The sequence below is a fragment of the Giraffa tippelskirchi genome, chromosome 7 (assembly GCF_054371585.1).
Source record: "Giraffa tippelskirchi isolate mGirTip1 chromosome 7, T2T-mGirTip1v1.2.pri, whole genome shotgun sequence".
NCBI classification, from domain to species: domain Eukaryota; kingdom Metazoa; phylum Chordata; class Mammalia; order Artiodactyla; family Giraffidae; genus Giraffa; species Giraffa tippelskirchi.
Genome location: NC_137281.1, coordinates 100,179,152 through 100,199,156, shown reverse-complemented (window position 1 = coordinate 100,199,156; position 20,005 = coordinate 100,179,152). Strand labels below are relative to the sequence as shown.

General features: G+C 41.3%; 1 protein-coding gene across 1 annotated transcript in view; it reads left to right on the top strand.

The window, feature by feature from the left end:
• Positions 1–20,005, top strand: part of EHD4 (EH domain containing 4) — an 86,926-nt gene that overhangs the window by 9,663 nt on the left and 57,258 nt on the right. Inside the window, exon 2 of the mRNA XM_081507772.1 lies at positions 15,715–15,891. Within this exon, the coding sequence (XP_081363898.1) occupies positions 15,715–15,891 (177 nt within the window). The remainder of the gene's footprint in view (positions 1–15,714; positions 15,892–20,005) is intronic.

Here is a 20,005-nt window from a genome sequence, read left to right as displayed (position 1 = left end):
GAACACTCAGGATCTCCTTGGAGATGGACTTGGTTGGATCTCCTTGCAGTCCAGGGGACTCGCAAGAGTCTTCTCCAACACCACAGTTCAAAAGCATCAATTCTTCGACCCTCAGCTTTCTTCATAGTCCAACTCTCACATCCATATATGACCCTCTACCTCAGGGTGTGAGGGCCCTTTAATGCTCTAGGGAGAAGGCATATGTATAGAGTCATTAGTAGAAACAATTGATCTTCGTCCATTTTACCACCTGTAGTGAAAAGGGGGTTAGGTATGAATGATTAATTTGCCTCAGGCGAGGGGGTGGCACAAGTGACCAAGCTAAGCATGGCTAGGAAAATGTGTTCTGGATTCTGCGGCATTCCCTGTTGAGAGATCAAATTTTCAGCTCGATTAGTAAGGGTTTTTATTTGTCCCCAAGTGGGGAGGTTATAAGGTTGACGTCGCCGAGGGCGGCACTTCCTGGAGATCTTTAGAGCCGCCATGGCCTGTATTGGAATTTCTTCCTCCTAGGGTTTTTGTTGTTTTGTCTCTGTTTTGAAGGCTGGAGGCCCCCTTGAGTCCAGTTTTCTGAAGAGGAAGCTATGTGAGTTTGTTGGATCCATCTGGGGAGATAAAAGAATACCCCTTTCCCTGTAAGATTAGTTTCCCAGATTTCCATTGTTTTGTTAACCCGTCTTGGTACCAAATGGACAGAGGAAGAGAAGTGTCCTCAATTCCTCAAAATGTTTTTCTGCTCTAGTTACCTCCCTGTGGAAAATTTAAAAAATTTAAAAGAAATAAAGCTGTATTCTAGTAAAGTCTGCTTTAGATAGGGGAGACAGTACTATTCCGGTGTATTCCCCCTTTTTTAATTTTTAGAAAACATACACTAATCACCCTTGTCTCCAGATAGGCCATAAATTTTGCTGTACTTCTCGGAGTGTAACCTCGAGCTTATTGATTATTGGCCAGTTGTTTAACTGTTTGAACACACAACACACGAATGATGGGATTACTGTGATTGCATTTACCCTTCCTAGTTTATGTAAGTCTCAAGGAATTTGGAGTGGTGAGTTTGGATACATACACATGGAGTATCAAAGATTTTCACAAATGCTGGTTGGGGTCCTTGGCTAAGAGAAGACTCTGCCTTGGGCCCGCCAATGTAATAAACTGTACTCTACTATCTGCATTGTCCTTCTGAGTGAGTTTGTTTCCCAGAATACGTGGCTACAACAATGTGAGTAAGAACTTGTCGTAATTTATTTTGTCAAATCTAGATTTACAATTTTTGGCCCAATGCATTCCTCTACGGTAGCGAGGGCAGATTTTGGGGGGTTTATTATTAACCTTCTTAGAGCAATCCCTTTTTAAATGGCTTTTATCTCCACATGTAAAACATCCTTCATTTCCCTAATTAAGGGAAGCAACCATTGTTTTAGCTAGCATTTGCATCTTTTGAGTTTCTGATCCTAGATTGCAACAAGCCTTCAAATAATCTATAATAGTCCCTGCCTCCCGAATAGGAGCTATGGCTTTTCGGCATTCCTGATTTGCATTTTCATAAGCAAGTAGTTTCTCTAGTTGTCTTTTAGTTTCTTTTCCAATTACAGTACGGGAAATAGCAGTTTGTAATCTAACTAAAAAGTCAGCATACATTTCATTAGGTCCTTGCAATATTTTAGTGTAGCTACCTGTAGGCTCCCTTTGAGGAGTAATTTGCTCCCAAGCCTTAAGGGCCAACAGTTTTTACTTGTTTATGCAACAAAGGACAGCACTGTACTCGAGAATGGAGACCTGTGATTGTAAAGCCAGCAATTTAGAAAGCCTCTGTCCCGAAGGAGAGTGGGCAGGTAGCAAATTTTTACAATTAAGAGTATGTGGTAAAAACTCATCATTGTTATTTAGAAAGGTGTTAATTTTAATGTCAAAAGGTGTTCTAGATGAGTCGTTGCTAGAATCATTAAGTTTTAGCAGAGGTTCAGTTCAGTTCAGTCGCTCAGTCGTGTCCGACTCTTTGCGACCCCATGAATTGCAGCACGCCAGGCCTCTCTGTCCATCACCAACTCCCGGAGTCTACCCAAACCCATGTCCATCGAGTCGGTTATGCCATCCAACTATCTCATCCTCCGTCGTCCCCTTCTCCTCCTGCCCCCAATCCTTCCCAGCATTAGGGTCTTTTCCAATGAGTCAACCCTTCGCATGAGGTGGCCAAAGTATTGGAGTTTCAGCTTCAACATCAGACCTTCCAATGAACACCCAGGATTGATCTCTTTTAGGATGGATTGATTGGATCTCCTTGCAGAGGAGCGGCTTTTAAATTTGCCTCTGCTGGGAGCGCTTGGAACAACAGAGGGAGGGTTAGTAAATATATTCTGTTGTTCCAATTGGGCCTTTTGTAAGGTTTTATCATTTAGTTAATATTTATGTAATAAGTGTTCTGCCTGTTGTTGAATATCTGGAGGGCCAGGATTACCTTGAAGTGGCAGAATCATAGTTTCAATGGGAGCCCATAAAGGCCAGAAATCTGTAGGAATGTTTTTTCCCTTTCTGGTGGCTCGTTTAGCATTCTTTTTGACCTGGTGCCAAATTTCTAAATCAATATCGCTTTCCTCAGGGAACCAAGGGTTATATTCAACTACTGTTTGAAGGCCAGTCTCTATTTCCTGGTGTAAAACTAAAAATCCCTGAGCTTTAAATAAGTGATAAAGTGAAAATAAGTGATAAAGTAAAGTAAAAAAGTGATTGGGTTTTCCCGCCGTAAAATCTATGTCGAAAATATTTAACAGCCTGAATAGGCTCGCCGTAATACCCATGTCTTTAGTACTTACCAGCTTCAATAAGCTTTTCCGGGGTCACTCTGCCCGACCTGCCATATCCCAAGTCCCTGTTCTGGCGCGCCAATTGTTGTGGTCCTTTAATGGACCGGAGCTTGGGGGTACAGAGTCGACCGATAAGAAAGTGAAAGGAGGAAGAAAAGAGGCTGAGCCGCATGAAGGGGACGGAGGGGCGAGAGAGAGAGAGACACGGGGACCAGTGCTCTGATGGAACAAAGGCATTTATTTAACATATTGTGGGCATATATATATACTCTCTTACCAGATAGCCCTTTTTAGCAGAGACAGGGATCAAAAATCTAACAAGTCATCCAGAAAGCCAAAGGCTAGAATCATTCTCAAGAGAGGGGGTTGTAAAAGTTACTTTACCTATCAGAAGGGAAGAGAGTTGTAAATGGCTGCTGTTCACAGTATGGAATTTCCATACGGATGAGGTACATGAATTTCTATTATCCCCGAAAGCTGGCTTGCCAGCTCTCTGGCACCTGTATTCAGGTGCTGTTAAGGAACATAGAATTCATGCAAGACTGAAAACAGCACACAGGAAGCCTCCTGTTAAATGTATCCTGACAGTCCATGGGGTCACAAAAGAGTTGGACACAACTTTGCAACTAAACAACAACAAATAAATTTTGGGATTATTTGTTCTAGTTCTATGAAAAATCTCATGGATAGTTTGATATGGATTGTATTAAATCTGTAGATTGCTGTGGGTAGTATGGCCATTTTAACAATGCTAATTCTTCCAAGAGTGTGATATTATCTTTCCATTTCTTTGAATCCTCTTTAATTTCTTGTATTAATGTTTTATAGTTCTCAACATATAATTCTTTCACCTGTTTAGTCAGGTTTATTCCTAGGTGTGTATATGTGTGTGTGTATATATATATATGCATACTTCCTTTCTGATACTTCGTTGTTAGTGTAAAGAAATGCAATTTCTGAATGCTAATCTTTTATCCTGCTACTTTGCTGAATTCATTCATTAGAGCAGTAGTTTTTGTGTGGAGTCCTTAGGACTTTCTATATATAATATGTCATCTGCATATAGTGACAATTTTACTTCTTCTCTTCCAATTTGGATACGTTTTATTTCTTTTTCTTGTCTGATTGCTGTGGCTAGGACTTCCAATACTATGTTGAATAGACATGAAAGTGGGCATTCTTGTCTTGTTCCAGATTTTACTGGGAAAGTTCTTAGCTTGTTACCATTGAGTATCATGTTGGTTGTAAGTTTATTGTAAATGCCTTTTATTATGTTGAGGTGTAGTCTCTTTACCCACTTTGATGACAGTTTTTATCATGAATTGATGTTGAATTTGCAAAAAACAATTTATCAAATGCTTTTTCTGCATATATTGAGATGATCATGTGGTTTTTGACTTTTATTTATGTGATGTATTACATTGATTGATTTGTGTATGTTGAACCATTCTTGTGAACTGGGGATGAATCCCACTTGGTCATGGTGTATGACCTTTTTTTATGTGTTGTTGGATGCAGTTTGCTAATATTTTGTTGAGAATTTTTACATCTATGTTCATCAAAAACCTTGGCCTGTAATTTTCTTTTTTGGTGGTATCTTTGTCTGGTTTTAATATCAGGATGTTATGGCTTCATAGAATGTCTTTGGGAGTATTCTCTAGTCTTCAGTCTTTTGGAAGAGTTTGAGAAGAATCAGTGTAAGTCCTTCTTTGTTTATTTGGTAGAACTCACTTGTGAAACTATCTGGTCTTAGACTTTTATAGTGAGTTTATTCTAATTATAGAGTCTATTTGGTCTATTTAAATTATCTGTTTCTTCTTGATTGGGTTTTGGTGGGCTGTGTGTTTCTATAAAGTTGTCCATTTCTTCTAGGTTATCAAATTTGTTGGCATATAATTGTTCATAGTATTTTCTTATGTTTTTTGTATTTCTGTGGTATTGGTTTAGATTTCTCCTTTTTCATTTCTTATTTTATTTGGGTTTTCTTTGTCTCCTTCTTGGTGAGTCTGGCCAGAGACTTGTCAAATTTTGTTTACCCTTTTTGATTTATTGATTTTTTTCTGGTTTTTTTTTTTCTATTTTATTTTTTCCTCCCCATTGTTTATTATTTCCTCCTTCTGCTGACTTTAGGTTTTGTTTGTTCTTCTTTGTCTGGTTCTTTTAAAGTGTTAGGTTAAGTTGTTTATTTGAGATTTTTGTTTTGGGGAGAAAACCTATATTGCTGTGAACTTCCCTCTAAGAACTGCTTTTGCAGCATCCTATCGATTTTGTATAGTTGTGTTTTGTCATTTGTCTCAAGGTATTTTTTAATTTCCTTTTTGATTTCTTTGTTGACACCTTGTTTTCTTAGTAGCATGTTGTTTAGTCTCCATGTAATTGTTTTTTTCTCATTTTCCCGTGGTTGATTTCTAGTTCATGTTGTTGTGGTCAGAGAAGACGCTTGAAATAATTTCTGTACTCTTAAATTATTTATGGTTAGTTTTGTGCCTTAGTATGTGGTCATCCTAGAGAATGTTCCATGTGCACTTGAAAAGAATGTGTATTGTGTTTTGGGGGAAATATAATGTCCTAAAAATATCTGTTTAGTCTAACTTCTACTGTATCATTTAGAATCTCTTTGCTTTATTGATTTTCTGTCTAGAAGATCTGTCCATTGATGTGAGTGGGGTGTTAAAGTCTACTATTATTGTATTCTTATCAATTTCTCCCTTTGTGTCTGTTAGTATTTGTTTTATGTATTTGGATGCTCCTATATTAGGTGCATATATGTTAATAAGTGTAAAATCCTCTTCTTGTATTGATCCTTTTATCATTATATAGTCTTTCTTTTTTGTTATAGTCTTTACTTTAAAGTCTATTTTGTCTGATATTAGTATTGAAACTCCTGCTTTCTTGTCATTTGTTTGCATGAAATATCTTTTTCCATCCTATCACTTTAAATCTGTGTGTGTCCTTTGCCCTAAGGTGGGTCTCTTGTAGGCAGCATTTGTAGGCCCTTGTTTTTTATTTAGTCTACCATTCTATGTCTTTTGATTGGAGCATTCAGTTCATTGACATTTAAGGTAATTATTGATGCATATGTATGTATTCTCATTTTTAAACCTTGTTTTCCAATTGATTTTTTGTTTCTTCTTTGCTCCTTTCTTTTTTATCTTTTTGTGGTTTGATTTCCTTTTATGCTTCTGTTCTCTTTAGTTTTTGTGAATCTCTTTTATATTTTTGATTTGTGGTTGTCCTGTTTTTCAAGTGTATTAACCCTTTCCTATATCTGCTTGCTTTAGATTGATTGTCTTATAGGCTCAAACACGTTCTAAAAAGAAAATCTGTTCTCTCTTTCTCTCCTCCCCCACATTTTATGATGTTAATCCCCTTTTTTACATCATCATGTTTATCTTTTTGCTATTATTTGTGTTTATCATTGCTTCTACAAATAGTTTTTCTTTTCTTTTTGATCTGAATAATGGCTAATTTAAGTGGTTTACTTTGCAATTGTGATTTCCTCCTTCCTATATCTTCCTGCTGCTTTTCTAGTTAGAGAAGACCTTCCAATATTTCTTTTATGACAGGTTTAGTATTGCTGTATTCTTTTAGTTTTTGCTTGTCTGGGAAATTCTTCATTTCTCCTCCTATTCTAAATTATAATCTTGCTGGGTTGAGTATTCTAGGTTGCAGATTTTTCCCTTTCAAGACTTTAAATATATTTTTCCACTTTCTGGCCTGCAGTGTTTCTGTAGAGAAATCAGCTGATAGCCTTATGGGGGCTCCCTTGTAATTAACCTTTTTTTCCCCTCTTGCTGCCTTTAGAATCCTCTATCTTTAATTTTTGCCATTGTTAATATGTTTAGTGTAGGTCTGTTTGGCTTTGTCTTGTTTGGGACCTCTGTGCTTTCTGTATCTGGACATCTGTTTCCTTCTTTTAGGTTTGGGAAGTTTTCAGCCATGATTTCTTCAAATACATTTTCAATCCCCCTTTCTCTTTCTTCTCCTTCTGAATTCCTATTATGTGCAGAATAGCCCACTTTATGTTATTCCATAGGCCTCTTATAGTGCTTTCATTCTTTTTTTTTCTTTTGGCTTTCTGTCTGCTGTTTTGATTGAGTAATTTCCATTATTCTATCTTCCAGATCGCTTATTTGATCTTCTACATTATTCATTCTACTGTTCAGTGCCTTTAGCTCAGCTTTTGTCTCAGAAAATTAATTATCTAATTTTTCTTGTCATCTCCTTATAGTTTCTAGGTCCTTTTTACAGCAATCATCATTTCTTAATTCCTTAAGAAATTTAAGGATAGCTTTTCTTAATTCCTTCAGTATTTTAATTACTTATTTTTTGAACTCAGTGTCTATTAGACTGAAGAAGTCTGTTTTATTGTGTGTTCCTACAGGGGAATTCTCTTGGTCTTTAAAAACTTATTGACCAGAAACATACTAATATGTCTTTTGTTACCTGAACATTATTGACCAGAGATGTTTCAGTGTTCACTTACATAGCAAATCACTGGCCACAGGCATTCGTTTTTGCAAAAATCCTCTAGTCAGTAATGTATTAACTGGGAGTAGTTTCTCTGCTTCTTCATTGTGTTATATTTCTCTTACTCCATGAGTTTAGGAGAAACAGTTATCTTCTGTAGTCTTGTAGGGCCTTTTATATGAGGGAGAATCCCTGCATAACTTGTGTAGGTTTAATATATTTTTGTTGTGAGGACTGTTTTTGGTTTGGATGCTTGCCTTGCCTTTCCTTGGCATGCGCTGGCTGTTATCGCCTTGATAGGGGGTGTAGATGCAGATGCGGGCCCTCCTCATGGAAGCATGTTTGATTCCGGTGGACTTCCTTTCCCTTTTTTCTCCTTTCCTTCCTTTCCCTTTCTTCCACCCTCCTTCCAGAGCAGCATGGAAGGTGGAGAGGAATAGCTCCAGATTATGGCATAAACTAGACATCAGCATGCCTTCAGCACATCCCAACCCCAAGGAGTTTAAATTCCACTCACAGCTGGGAAAATAGAGTTGTAAAAGGCTTTACCCAGCAAATTCCACATTCTTGGTCCAACAGGCCATTCCGGTTTCTTGTTCCACTCTCTTAGTAAGTAGATTAGTTACAAGGATGATGTCAGTCTTGGTAATAATATGTCAATGCTTTAATTAGGGGAAAGACAAAAATGAAAAGAAAACTTAGGTTTCACACTTAAAGAAGACATAGAGTTTTAAAATGGAAGTGAAGTCTGGCCTGACTTAGTTTTTCAGTAACTCAAAGAAGATTAAATATTTAAAATTATCTTGTAATAACCTTTCATGAAGTATTAAGGGCCATAAAAAAAGTTGAGTGCTGAAGAATTGATGGTTTTGAACTGTGTTGTTGGAGAAGACTCTTGAGAGTCCCTTGGACTGCAAGGAGATATAACCAGTCCATCCTAAAGGAAATCAGTCCTGGATACTCGTTGGAAGGGCTGATGCTGAAGCTGAAGCTCCAATAGTTTGGCCACCTGATGCAAAGAACTGACTCACTGGAAAAAACCCTGATGCTAGGAAAGATTGAAGGCAGGAGGAGAAGGGGATGACAGAGGATGAGATGGTTGGATGGAATCACCAGCTCGATGGACAAGAGTTTGAGGAAGCTCTCAGAGTTGGTGATGGACAGGGAAGCCTGGCATGCTGCAGTCAATAGGGTCGCAAAGAGTTGGACACAACTGAGCAACTGAACTGAGCTTAATGAAGTATAATATGTAAAAATACTAAATCACTATGCTGTACACATGAAACTAATATAATGTTGTAAATCAGCTATACTTCAATAAAAATAAATAAGCTAACATTGTTTTTTGGAAAAGACCCTAATTTTGGGAAAGATTGAGGGCAGGAGAAGAAGAGGGCGACAGAGGATGAGATAGTTGGATGGCATCATTGATACAATGGACCTGAGTTTGAGCAGACTCCTGGAGACAGTGAAGGACTAGGAAGCCTGACATGCTGTAGTCCATGAGGTCGCAAAGAGTTGGACATGACTTAGCAACTGAACAACAACAACAAAATTTTTAAGTGGATATTTGCCTAGAGATATTTATCTCAGCTTTATTTATTTGAAGTATAGTTAATTTACAATGTTGTGTTACTTTCTAGTGTACAGCAAAGTGATTCCAATATATATATATGTGTGTATATGTACATGTTCAGTTGCATCTGACTCTTTGCAACCCCATGGTCTGCAGCCCTCCAGGCTTCTCTGTCCATGGAAATTTCCAGGCAAAAATACTGAAGTGGGTTGCCATTTCCTTCTCTAGGGGATCTTCTCAACCCAAGGATCAAACCTGCATCTCCTGCATTGGCAGGAGGATTCTTTACCACTGAGCCACCTGGGAAGACCTTATGTGTATGTGTGTATGTGCACATGCAAACTCTTTTTAAGATTCTTTTCCATTATATGTTTTTATAGGCCATTGACTATAGTTATCTGTGCTATACCATAGCACCTGTTGTTTATGTATTTATATATAGCAATACGTATCTGTTAATCCCAAGCTCCTAATTTACCCTCCCCCCTACCCTTTCCTTTTTGGTAACCGTAAGTTTGTTTTCTATCAACATTATTTATAATAGCAAGAAATGGGAAGTTGTTTCAATACACAACTCTAAGGAAATGGCAAACTAAATTGATACATACTCACCTCAGAATAGTATGCAGCCATTAAAAAATTTTTTCTTCCAATTTTTAATGGCATGAGGAATAACTAACGGTGAAAAGTCTAGATGTAAAGTTGTTTAAATGCTTTGATCTCAATTTTATAGTGAAAAATAATACTTGCAGAAAATGATGGGATGGAAATTATCAAAATGTTAAGAATTAATCATTATCCTATATTAGTGTTCTGTGCAAGCTGCTTAGCTTGTCATAAACACAGTTTTTTTTCTTCTATAAGCTAAGGATAAAAATACCTCCTCCAGCAACAATGAGGGTGAAGTGATAAAGCCTCTGTGTAAATTGCCTTATAAACTGTACGATGTAAATTCATCCATTGTTTGGTGGTATCTGTAAGCAGTGATGGTGGTAGAACTCATTGCTAGGAAATAATTATATATTCTGTACCATTTTAATAAGAGTTTTGTGATAATAAATGTTTGATTCTTCTCCCATTTCCATTTCTTGGTATTAAACATGAAGATAGACAAAGAAAATTGCTTTAAAAGCATCATTTCCACATTCAGGACGAGTCAGAGTTGAAAGACAAACTTTTTCTTTTCAGTCCCTCTCCTAGTGAATTGGTGGGTCAGGGTATTATCAATAGAAAATACACTATATAAAACCCTCCAACATGTTAAAAATCATTATGCATTTTAACTCACAGACCTGGATTTAAAAATCAGGAAACAAAACTGTTTCTCTGCTGAATTCAACAGCTGTACTTCATATATGGTTTAAAACCTTAGTAATACTGAAAGGAACAATTGTTGGTGTTAAATGCGCTTTTGAAAAATGTCCCAGACACAGCAATGAATTGAACCTCAAAACTCTGCATAGATGCCAATGTATGCACAAATATGTTAAAATCTTGTTAAGCATGACACAGGCCATTTCTCTAGAATTTGGCTTGAAAATGAAAAAATAATGCTCATGGGACTTCTTGGTGGTCCAGTGGCTAAGACTCTGAGCTCCCAATTCAGGGGCCCCAGGTTCAATCCCTGATCAGAGAACTAGATCCCACATGCTGCAACTAAGACCCGGTGTAGCCAAATAAATACATAAATGATATCAGTAATAATGTTCATAGAACACCCCAAATATATGTGCCTTGTTGCTTTTTGGAGTGCTTACTCATTGATTAAATGCCAACTGAAAAGTCTTAGATTTGTGTATTTGTTATGATTCACAGAACCCATTCCTACAAATGTGCCTTTTGGAGACTGCTAGCCTCTCAAGTCTGATTCAGAACAGGTAGTGTTCTCACAGGACCAATAAGAAATCCTAGGTTCTAATCAACTATTTAATCTATTTGAGTCTTTGTTTTCTCATCTGTAAAATGGAGGGGGTGTAACAATAGTACCTATCCCATAAGGAACTTACAATGAAATAAGGTTCCACTCATATAAAGACTTTAGTACATAACAAGTTCTCAAACATTAGGTGTTATTACTAAAATAATACCTTTTTCACTATTCCAAGCCCAAGTGTTTCAGACAAAACCCAGACAGAATGCATGGGTGAATACTCAGGGGAGGTGGAGTTTGTGGCTCGAATTTTGGATATCTGTCATTGAATAATGTGCCTTTTCTAGTTCATTTGCTAATTTTTTAGTTATTCTTAAGCCCATCTTTGAGAAGATGGTGCTTGGGGATGTTGAAGGACTTTTTATTGTCTTGATGTTTTTCTTCCCGTGTCACAAATGACAGTTTTTTACATGAGGTCGAAAAGAAATTGTCCAACCTCAGCAATGGAAGAAGAAAGACACTGTCTACCTATATCCTTGCACGAAAGCTACTCCTTGACATAGGCTGAGCAGGGTGCCAGGAGCCAGTTGCATGAGGCTGAACCGTGGCCCTCAGCAGACAGGGACAAAGTGATGTCAGGTCTCCGGCCTGTCTTCCCCACCACCCCTTCTGTCAGCTGCTTGGAATCCAAATGTCTGTCTTGTTTTTCGTTGATGACTTGGCTGGAGATTCTTGGAGCAGTTACCGCTAGAGCTGGCAGTCCTCTCTGAGAACACAGGAAAAGGAGAGCGAGGTGGAACTGGGGACAAAACCCAGCCCAGCGCACAGGATGCCCATGCAGGGGGCTGCGGTGGAGTCTTTTCTGTAGTCTTCCTGTGGCCTCTTGTTCCTTTGAAATCTTATTATGGCAGAAAACACCACAAAGTCCCTAAAACTTATAGCTTGGGAATGCCTCTGAGGTGTCCAGGAAAAAAAAAGTCAGTTTTTCAGCCTCATGTGTGTGGCTGCGTGAGTAACTTGTTCCGGTACATCACACCTCAGGGTCTGCTCAGATTTTTTCTTTCGAGGCTGCTGGGTTTGAACCTCATCTCCTCATTCTCACTTTGGTCATGTCAGATGCTCTGTGTCCTGGCTGTTCTTGGTTTCCTCACCACACGTGCCCGCCTGCTCAGAAGTGTGACTGAAGTGTATCTGAGTTTCACAATCCCCCAATGTAGCAATGCATTTGTTTTGGTTTTTTGTGTGTTTGTTCATTCTGTCATATGAATTCAGTTTATTTTTCTCCTCAAAGTACATCAACTGTTAAATGATCTATCTTCCCAGTCAGTTGGGAGAGGTGCATTTGTTTTTTGGTTGTTTTTATTGGTTTGTTTTTTTTTTTTTGTCTCACCATGCAGCTTGTGGGATCTTAGTTCCCTGACCAGGAATCAAACCTGGGCCCCAGCAGTGAAAGCATGGAGTCCTTACCACAGGATCTCCAGGGAATTCCCTCAGTCCCCCAGTGTAAAGACTCTTCTGAGCCATCAGCTTAGAGTGTCATATATTAACTCATGTATCTGGCAGGTCCTACTTGGGGTCCCAGAAGATGGGTGCTGTGTGAGACCCCAAGGCTGTGGGGCTGAGCCTGGGGCCCAGAGGGAGGAACTCCAGGCTCCCAGTCCTGCATGACCACTCACGAGTCTGACCAGCAACAAGCCCCTTCTCTGGCTGTCTTGACAAGCCAACCATTGCTGTTAACATTGATTCTATGGAAAAGCGCGTGTCAGGTTTCAAACCAACACTTGGATGCAACCCTTTTATGAGTTGTATGCTGCAGGAAACCTGGTGACATTGGCTGCTGTTCTTCCAGCCCCAGCCCCTCTCCCCTATCATCTCCCCTTCCTCTGTCTCTCCCACAGACCTCCTGGCATTGCCTCAGTCAGGCGATGAGGTGTGGAAATCTAACTGGACATGGGAGGGGTGTGATCTGGACTTGAATTCTAGTTTTACTGCTGAATGGCTTCAGGCTTGAGATCTCTGAGTGGCTGTAAAATCTAAATTCCACATTCATACGTGTATGTAAATTCGCTGTCTCTATATATGCTCTGTAAAGTGCCCAGAGTTTCACAAAATATGGGATGTTCTCACTGTCACTTCTACTAGTGTTTCTAAGATTTGTGTGGAACTTCATAAAAGTTTATACACATGAACCTCTCTGCTCCTAAGGATATTTACTAATCTACTAGGTACCTGAAAAAGTTTTGAAATTTTTAAAAAATTAAATTTGAATATGTTTTGAAAAATAGCATCTCCTCTCCCCAGCTTTTCTCCAGGGAGGATGGGGGAAACCGACCCCTTCTTAGGGCAGCCCAAGGACCATGCAGGAAGACCGTTGGGAGAGCTCTTTTCCCTCACTTTTGAGGAAATAACTGGGTCATGATGCCTTATGGAGGCACTCCAAAGCCCCTGTGATCCTCATCTCTGAACAAACTACCAGCTGAAGCCCAGGTTTAAACCTCTCTGGAGACAGCACAAACCTAGAGTCCAACTGCCTGCACTCCACCCCCACTGAAACACTGTATGACCCTGGGCACGTTGCTTAGTCTTTCCAGTGCCGCAGTTTTCCAACCTGTAAAATGGGAATAATGTTAGTACCCGCCTCAGAGCATTGTACTACACCAGGTAAACAGTGAAAACAGTTGATCCCAGAACGACAAAGGGGTTAGGAGTGTCAACCCTCTGAGTAGTCAAAAACCTGCATTTAGCATATGGTTAGCCCCCATACCTGCATTTTCCCTGTATCCTCAGTTCTTGCACATCCACAAATGTAACCAACCATGGACCATGTAGTACTATAGTATTTACTACTGAAAAAGAGCCATGTGTGAGTGGACCTGTGCAGCTCAAACCCATGTTATTCAAGGGTTGACTGTACTTCGTAAATGCTGGGTGCTATTATCTGATTTTTTTCGCATTTATTCTAAATTTAAGGGATGTATTTAAATGATGTATCTATTCTGGTGCTCCACAAGTTCTGGAAATGTTGAAACTTTGGATGATATTAAAAAAATTGATTAGTAAAATATTTCAAGTACAGCCTGCTGAGAGTGCTAAACAATTTCAGTTTTGTTTACAAAGAAAACATGAGTCTAAAGGGTGACTTAATTTCTTATTCTTAAAAAATGGCAGGATGATGTTGGATGTTGGGTAGTTCCCTTCTTTCCCTCTATCCCTGGAGATAAAATCACAGGTTCTGGACCTCGATTTGATCCGTCAAGACATTTTAGAAATGAAATGATTTAGGACCAAGTAGACTGTGAGCTGTAGGAATGGGGAGCTGGAAAATGTTGTACAGGTTTCTGCCCTTAAGCCTCCTCCCAGGGTGAAGGGTCATCTCCCTGGCAGTGCGGGGACACAGCTCTGTCACCTCAAGCAGGGATTCTCTTCCACTGTACCCACCCCTGGTCCCCATTCACTGTTCCTGCCAAGTGTCCTCTGAAGGTGTTGTGTTTCTGCTTGTTGCTTGATAATGAGTGAAAAGTATTCCCAAACCTCCCTCCTTTATGTTCCCCTTGGTTGCAAAGGAAGGAGGGAGTGGTCCCCCCACCATTCCATATATAATAAACACACCTAAGTGTGTTCCTCCATCATGGAAAGGAAATCTTGGTGGGGAGGAAGGGAGGGGCTCTATGTGGCTACCGTTCGCTGAATGATGTGCTGGTGGGGGTGAGGAGGAACCATTTCCCACAGAAAGCACACTTTCCCCATCACTCTACCTCTGGCTCCCTTGCCCCACCCCAGCCATGTCAGTTTAGCTCAGGGATCCCCAACTTCCAATATCTAATGCCTGATGATCTGAGGTGGAGCTAATGTACTACTAATAGAAATAAAGTGTACAATAAATGTAATGCACTTGAATCATCCCAAAACCAGCTGCCCTCTCTACCACCTTCCATGGGAAAATTGTCTTCCACGAAATTGCTTCCTGGTGCCAAAAAAGTTGGAGACTGCTGCTGTAGCACACAAATTTGTCTCCTCGGCCCCTGAACGAGACCCCTCAATGGCATCTGCCAGGCCCACTGTATACTGGTTAAACTACATGCAGCCGCCTGGGCAACAGGACATGTGAGGGCAAAATCCAGCCTAGAATTCTGCTCACTAAGCTATGAGCCATGGTGCAGGGCTGGGTCTGCCTAAAGGAAGGGGCATCTTTTTCCAGTTTGCACAGAGCTAGGGCTGGCCCTGGTGATACCTAATCCAAGCCCTCATCTTATCAGCCTCTGGGTTGCTACTGAATTCTTTAGAGATTGTCTTCCATGGTTACCACCTCCAGGATCCCAAGGGAGCTGTAAAATGCTCAAGAGAGAATGTGGGGCCACATTGATTGCCAGGGACCAGGAAGGAGATGGTTCCTTATTTCATTCGCTGCATTGGGTGCCCCCTGTGGGCAGGCATGGTGCTGGGAATGTATTAATATTAATACATCTGGCCATAGACATGGACCTGCCTTCAAGACCCATGAGCAGAGAAGTGCAGCATCCATAGTGATGGCTGCAGGTGCAGGGTACCCAGGGTCCACAGAGAAGGTGACCCCAACATGCTCGAGGGACAGGGACACTTCCCTAAAGGAAGTGGACCTGAGCAGGGTCTTCCAGGATGCATAGGAGCTGACTGGGTCCTCGTCTCTGGAGTAGTAGCTATTGTGCCAATGGAACAATGACCGGGAATTGCCATGGTGAGCTAAGGTCCACTTTGAGAAGTCCAGCAAGTCTGCATCATGTCTGCCTCTTTCACTAGACTCCTTACAGTAGAAAGAAAGTAGGTCTGCAGATTTTAAACTTTGAAAATTTGTTATTTGTGAAAAAGTACAATGCCAATCACTGTCTTTTTGCTTGGGGGTTATATTCTGGGTTTTTAAATGACTATGTTCCAAGTTAGTGGCCCCAGCAAGCTTTTTAACCTCCTGCTTTGTGACACGATGTTAGTTTGTTTTCTTTTTTTCCCCTCTCTCTCAGATACTTACTGGAGCAGGACTTCCCAGGCATGAGGATCGGGCCAGAGCCCACCACCGACTCCTTCATCGCTGTGATGTATGGGGAAACCGAGGGCAACACCCCAGGGAATGCTTTAGTCGTGGACCCCAAAAAGCCCTTTCGAAAGCTTGGTCGCTTTGGAAATGCTTTCCTCAATCGGTAAGGACCGGCAGACCACCATCTTTGGACCAGTTGTTTAAAGCTGTTCTTTGAATCCTTGCCAATTATGTGTAAAAGTTCAAAACCAGAAACACAGAGTATGTGTATTCTGAAAGAGAGAAGTTATAAGAAAATACGCTTATTATATTCAAATATTGGGGAGATTCTCTTAGGAAGTGATCATTTATACCTACTCTGGGTGGCTTCAGAGGGCAGAGCTAAGGCCCAGGATTGGACATTACAGGGTCACACAGTATAAGGAACAAATTTCTAATAATCTGAACCTCACGGGAAAGGATCAGGTTGCCTTGTGGGGTAGTGAGCTCCGTGCTGGCCACATTACATGGTGGCTGGATGGCAAACTCTCAGGCATTGTGTGCCAGGACCTCCTATACAGAGAACTAAGCCCAGAGGGCCACCGAAGTTCTCCCGACACCCAGATTTAATCATGGTTATTCCAAGACCAGTCACCCCACCTTGCTGGGTGTCCCTTTGGCTTCTCAGTCCCATCCTTTGAGCTGCATCCTCATTCATTAGAGCCAGGTAGGGGAAACAGAGGCAAGACAGTCAAACATTACATTTGTTGCATGGTCATTATTTCACAGAGGTGAGGTTGTAGGATAGCTGAGGCTCTGTCTGGATTGCAGCAGTGTTGTATTTGTACTGCCTTTCTCCAGAGTTCCCAAGGCACAGTGAGGTCCAGGACAGAGGACAAGCCAGCGGGTTCTCCTGGACACGGCTCTGCACTTTCAGGCACCACTTGCTCCTCCCTCTGCCTCCTTCCTTTTTGTCACTCCTAGCCTATTTTTTAAAAAACCCATTTCTCTTTCTTCTTTTTTGAGTTCCCCTCACTCCCCCATTTCCCTCTTTTATGAGTCTACCACATGAGTCTCTTTAGTTGCAGGGAGTGGGCTATGGGAGGTTCAGAACCAGGGAGTGGTCTTCCAAACACCTTTAGGGAGGCATGGAACTAGAGATGACAGATAAAAGACTTGAAACTACACTTCTGCTTTTTAGATTAAAAAAAAAAAAAGAACGAAACAGATCCTCCCAGCTGACAGCTGTTCTCCCAGAGGCTGAGAGTTACGCCTGATTGCACAACTCCAGGGAGTGCCATTCACAAGGACCATAGAATGAATGATGTGCCAGAGTGCTGTGCAGTGGCTCTGCCAAGAGTGGCCCAGGCAACCTCCACAGGTGCCCTCTGTGAAAAACTCAACTCTCTAGGGATCGGTACTCTCCCCTAAGAGCTAATTTATGCTCCCAGAGCAAATCAAAGAAGGCGTCCAAGTGGCAGCAAGAGAACTTGGCAGCAGGCTAAATAGAAATATACAGATGATGTAGATGGAGTCACAGAGAAATTCCATCTTGTTGCTGATGGTGACTGACAGAACACTCTCCAGATGATTTTTTCCACCTTAAGAGTTTCTCCTCTAGAAGAAGCACGCTTCTCAACTCCAGAGCAACCTTGCTTGGCACTACCTTGTCTCCTTGTAGGAGAAGTAGGGATTGAGCCGTGGAGGGAGAACCCCAGGGGTCTCTCAGGACAAGTGGACCACAGCTGCGGGGGAGTGGGACAAGAAGCTCCCCCAGCAGGGCCTCCCAGGGGCCGTGGTCTCGGGGGAGGCAACAGCCAGGTTTCCTGTCCCAGAACTGACCCTAGAAGATTCCAGAGGCCCTGGCAAGTGCGGGGGCACAGGATCCTTCTCCGTGAAAGTCTACCTGGAGTCCCTTGGTTCCGTTACTACTGTCCTTAGTCTTACTCTCTTTTTGCCCGACAAAGGCTTAAGAAAGAAATAAGCTGCCACCTTTTTCAAATTCCCATTTTATAAAGTCTATATTCACAAAGGAAAAACAAGGGAGACTGGCTGTTTGGCTTCTTTTATTTTGGCAGATGATTTACTTCCGTAGCATATTTCTTTTTTCTCAAATCACAAGCATACAACAGTTGAGTATGGAAGAGAAGCTTTCAGGAAGGATTCTGAATGGCAAGATTCTTTATCTCAGAATTTAAAACTTGCTGAAAATAATCCACCCATCAAGTATTAATTGAATTCAGAATACACAGAAAAGGAATAGCAAATAATTATATGGCATTTACTGTCTAAACTTTACTGGTGAATTAGCTCTAAAGTCTCACAAAAATCCTGTGACATAGGTGCGACTATTTCCCCCAATGTAAAGAGAAGAAATTGCGACATAGAGGCCCATTTAGCTTCCATGGGGTCACTCGACTGATAGGTGGCAGTTCTGGGATTGGAACCCAGGCCGTCTGGCCGAGGCCTGCTAGTGACCGCTGTGCTCAGCAGCCAAATGGAAGGACTTTGATCTGAGAATCACTGTCTTCTCTCCTCTATCTAACATTCAAGGCTGTCCTTTATGTAGCCTGCCAGCAATGATAAAGGTTATAATAATGTGCCAAATTTGTTGTTCAGTCACTAAGTTGTGTCCGACTCTTTGCAACCCCCTGGACTGCAGCACACCAGGCTTTCTTGTCCTTCACTATCTCTCAGAGTTTGCTCAGGCTCATGTCCATTGAGTCAGTGATGCCATCCAACCGTCTCATCCTCTGTTGCCCCCTTCTCCTCTTGCCTTCAATCTTTCCCAGCACTGGGGTCTTTTCCAGTCAGTCGGTTCTTTGCATCAGGTGGCCAAAGTATTGGAGTTTCAGCATCAGTCCTTCCAATGAATATTCAGGGACCCAAATCATTGATTAATAATTTCACATGTACCTTCTTTTCATGGCTAATAAAATGGATGATACTAGGGCCATTTTACAGATGAGAAAACAGAGTAAAGAAGTAAAATGACTTCAAGAAAAGGGCTAGAACTCAGGTTCCCTCTTCCCTTTTATCTATCACCCTGCACCTCACAAAACACCAGCAAAGAAGAGTTTCTGTCCTTCCAGCCACCTGGTGGCCTTGTATACGTGAGGCTCACATGTCAGGGATGTGTGTGTATGCTCAGCCACTCAGTTGTGTCCAACTCTGGACTGTAACCCACCAGGCACTTCTGTCCATGGGGTTGTCCCAGCAAGAATATTGGAGTGGGTTGCCATTTCCTCCAGGGGATCGTCCTGAACCAGGGATCGAACCCGAGTCTCCTGCATCTCTTGCATTGGCAGTCAGATTCTTTACTGCTGAGTTACCTGAGAAACTTGTCATGGATGTACCCCTGGAAATTAATAGTGTATTTAAGAGTAAATAGCCTGATTAAGTTGTATGTATACATGACAGTGCTGCTGTTTCACCCAGTACTGGCACAGAGAAAAGAGTCACTTAGTATGGTGTGCTCAGATTGTATACGTAATTATAGCGTCCCTTTGGGAACGGCAGCAGGCTTAGCTCTAAAAGCAGGCAAACTTATTTTTACTTAGCATACTTTATGGGAATTAGGTCTTTTTGACCTAGTTCAGACTTCACAGGAAATAGAATTGGTTGTCTGCTATGAAGAACTTTCATCCCCTACCTCACTAAGCAACCACTGATTCCTCCACCCCCACAGGATAGGTCTCATTATTCTGGCCCTCCCATTACAGGGCTTGGGCATCTGCCCCTTGGGGCATCTTTAAAAGAGTTTGGTTCTTTGTAAGATGGCACCACCCTGGAAGCATTAAGCAAACCAGTGGAGCTGAGCCTCAATCTCTAACGCTGGTTTCTAGGAAAGTTTTCAGTGGACTTCTGAGAAATGAAGACAAATTCCCCCAAAGACAGTTTTGAATTATAGAAATTTCATACTTGAATGGATCCCCAGGTGGTGCAGTGCTAAAGAATCCACTTGCAATGCAGGAGACGCAGGAGTCGAGGGTTCTATCCCTGGGTCAGGAAGATCCCCTGGAGGAGGAGATGGTAACCCACTCCAGTATTCTTGCCTGGAAAATCCCACGGACAGAGGAGCTTGGTGGGTTCCAGTCCATGGGGTTGCAAAGAGTTGGACACTACTGAGCACACAGCACACATACTTGAACAGTAAAAAGAAGTTGCATCTAGAACAAAGAGTTCTAAAATACCTTAATAAGACATTCTGAGACTTCACCATTCTGCTTTACTGTAGAAGAAAATTCCATAGGCAAGCGTGTCTCGGAGTTGCTCCAAGGGAGTGTGGTTCTTTAGGT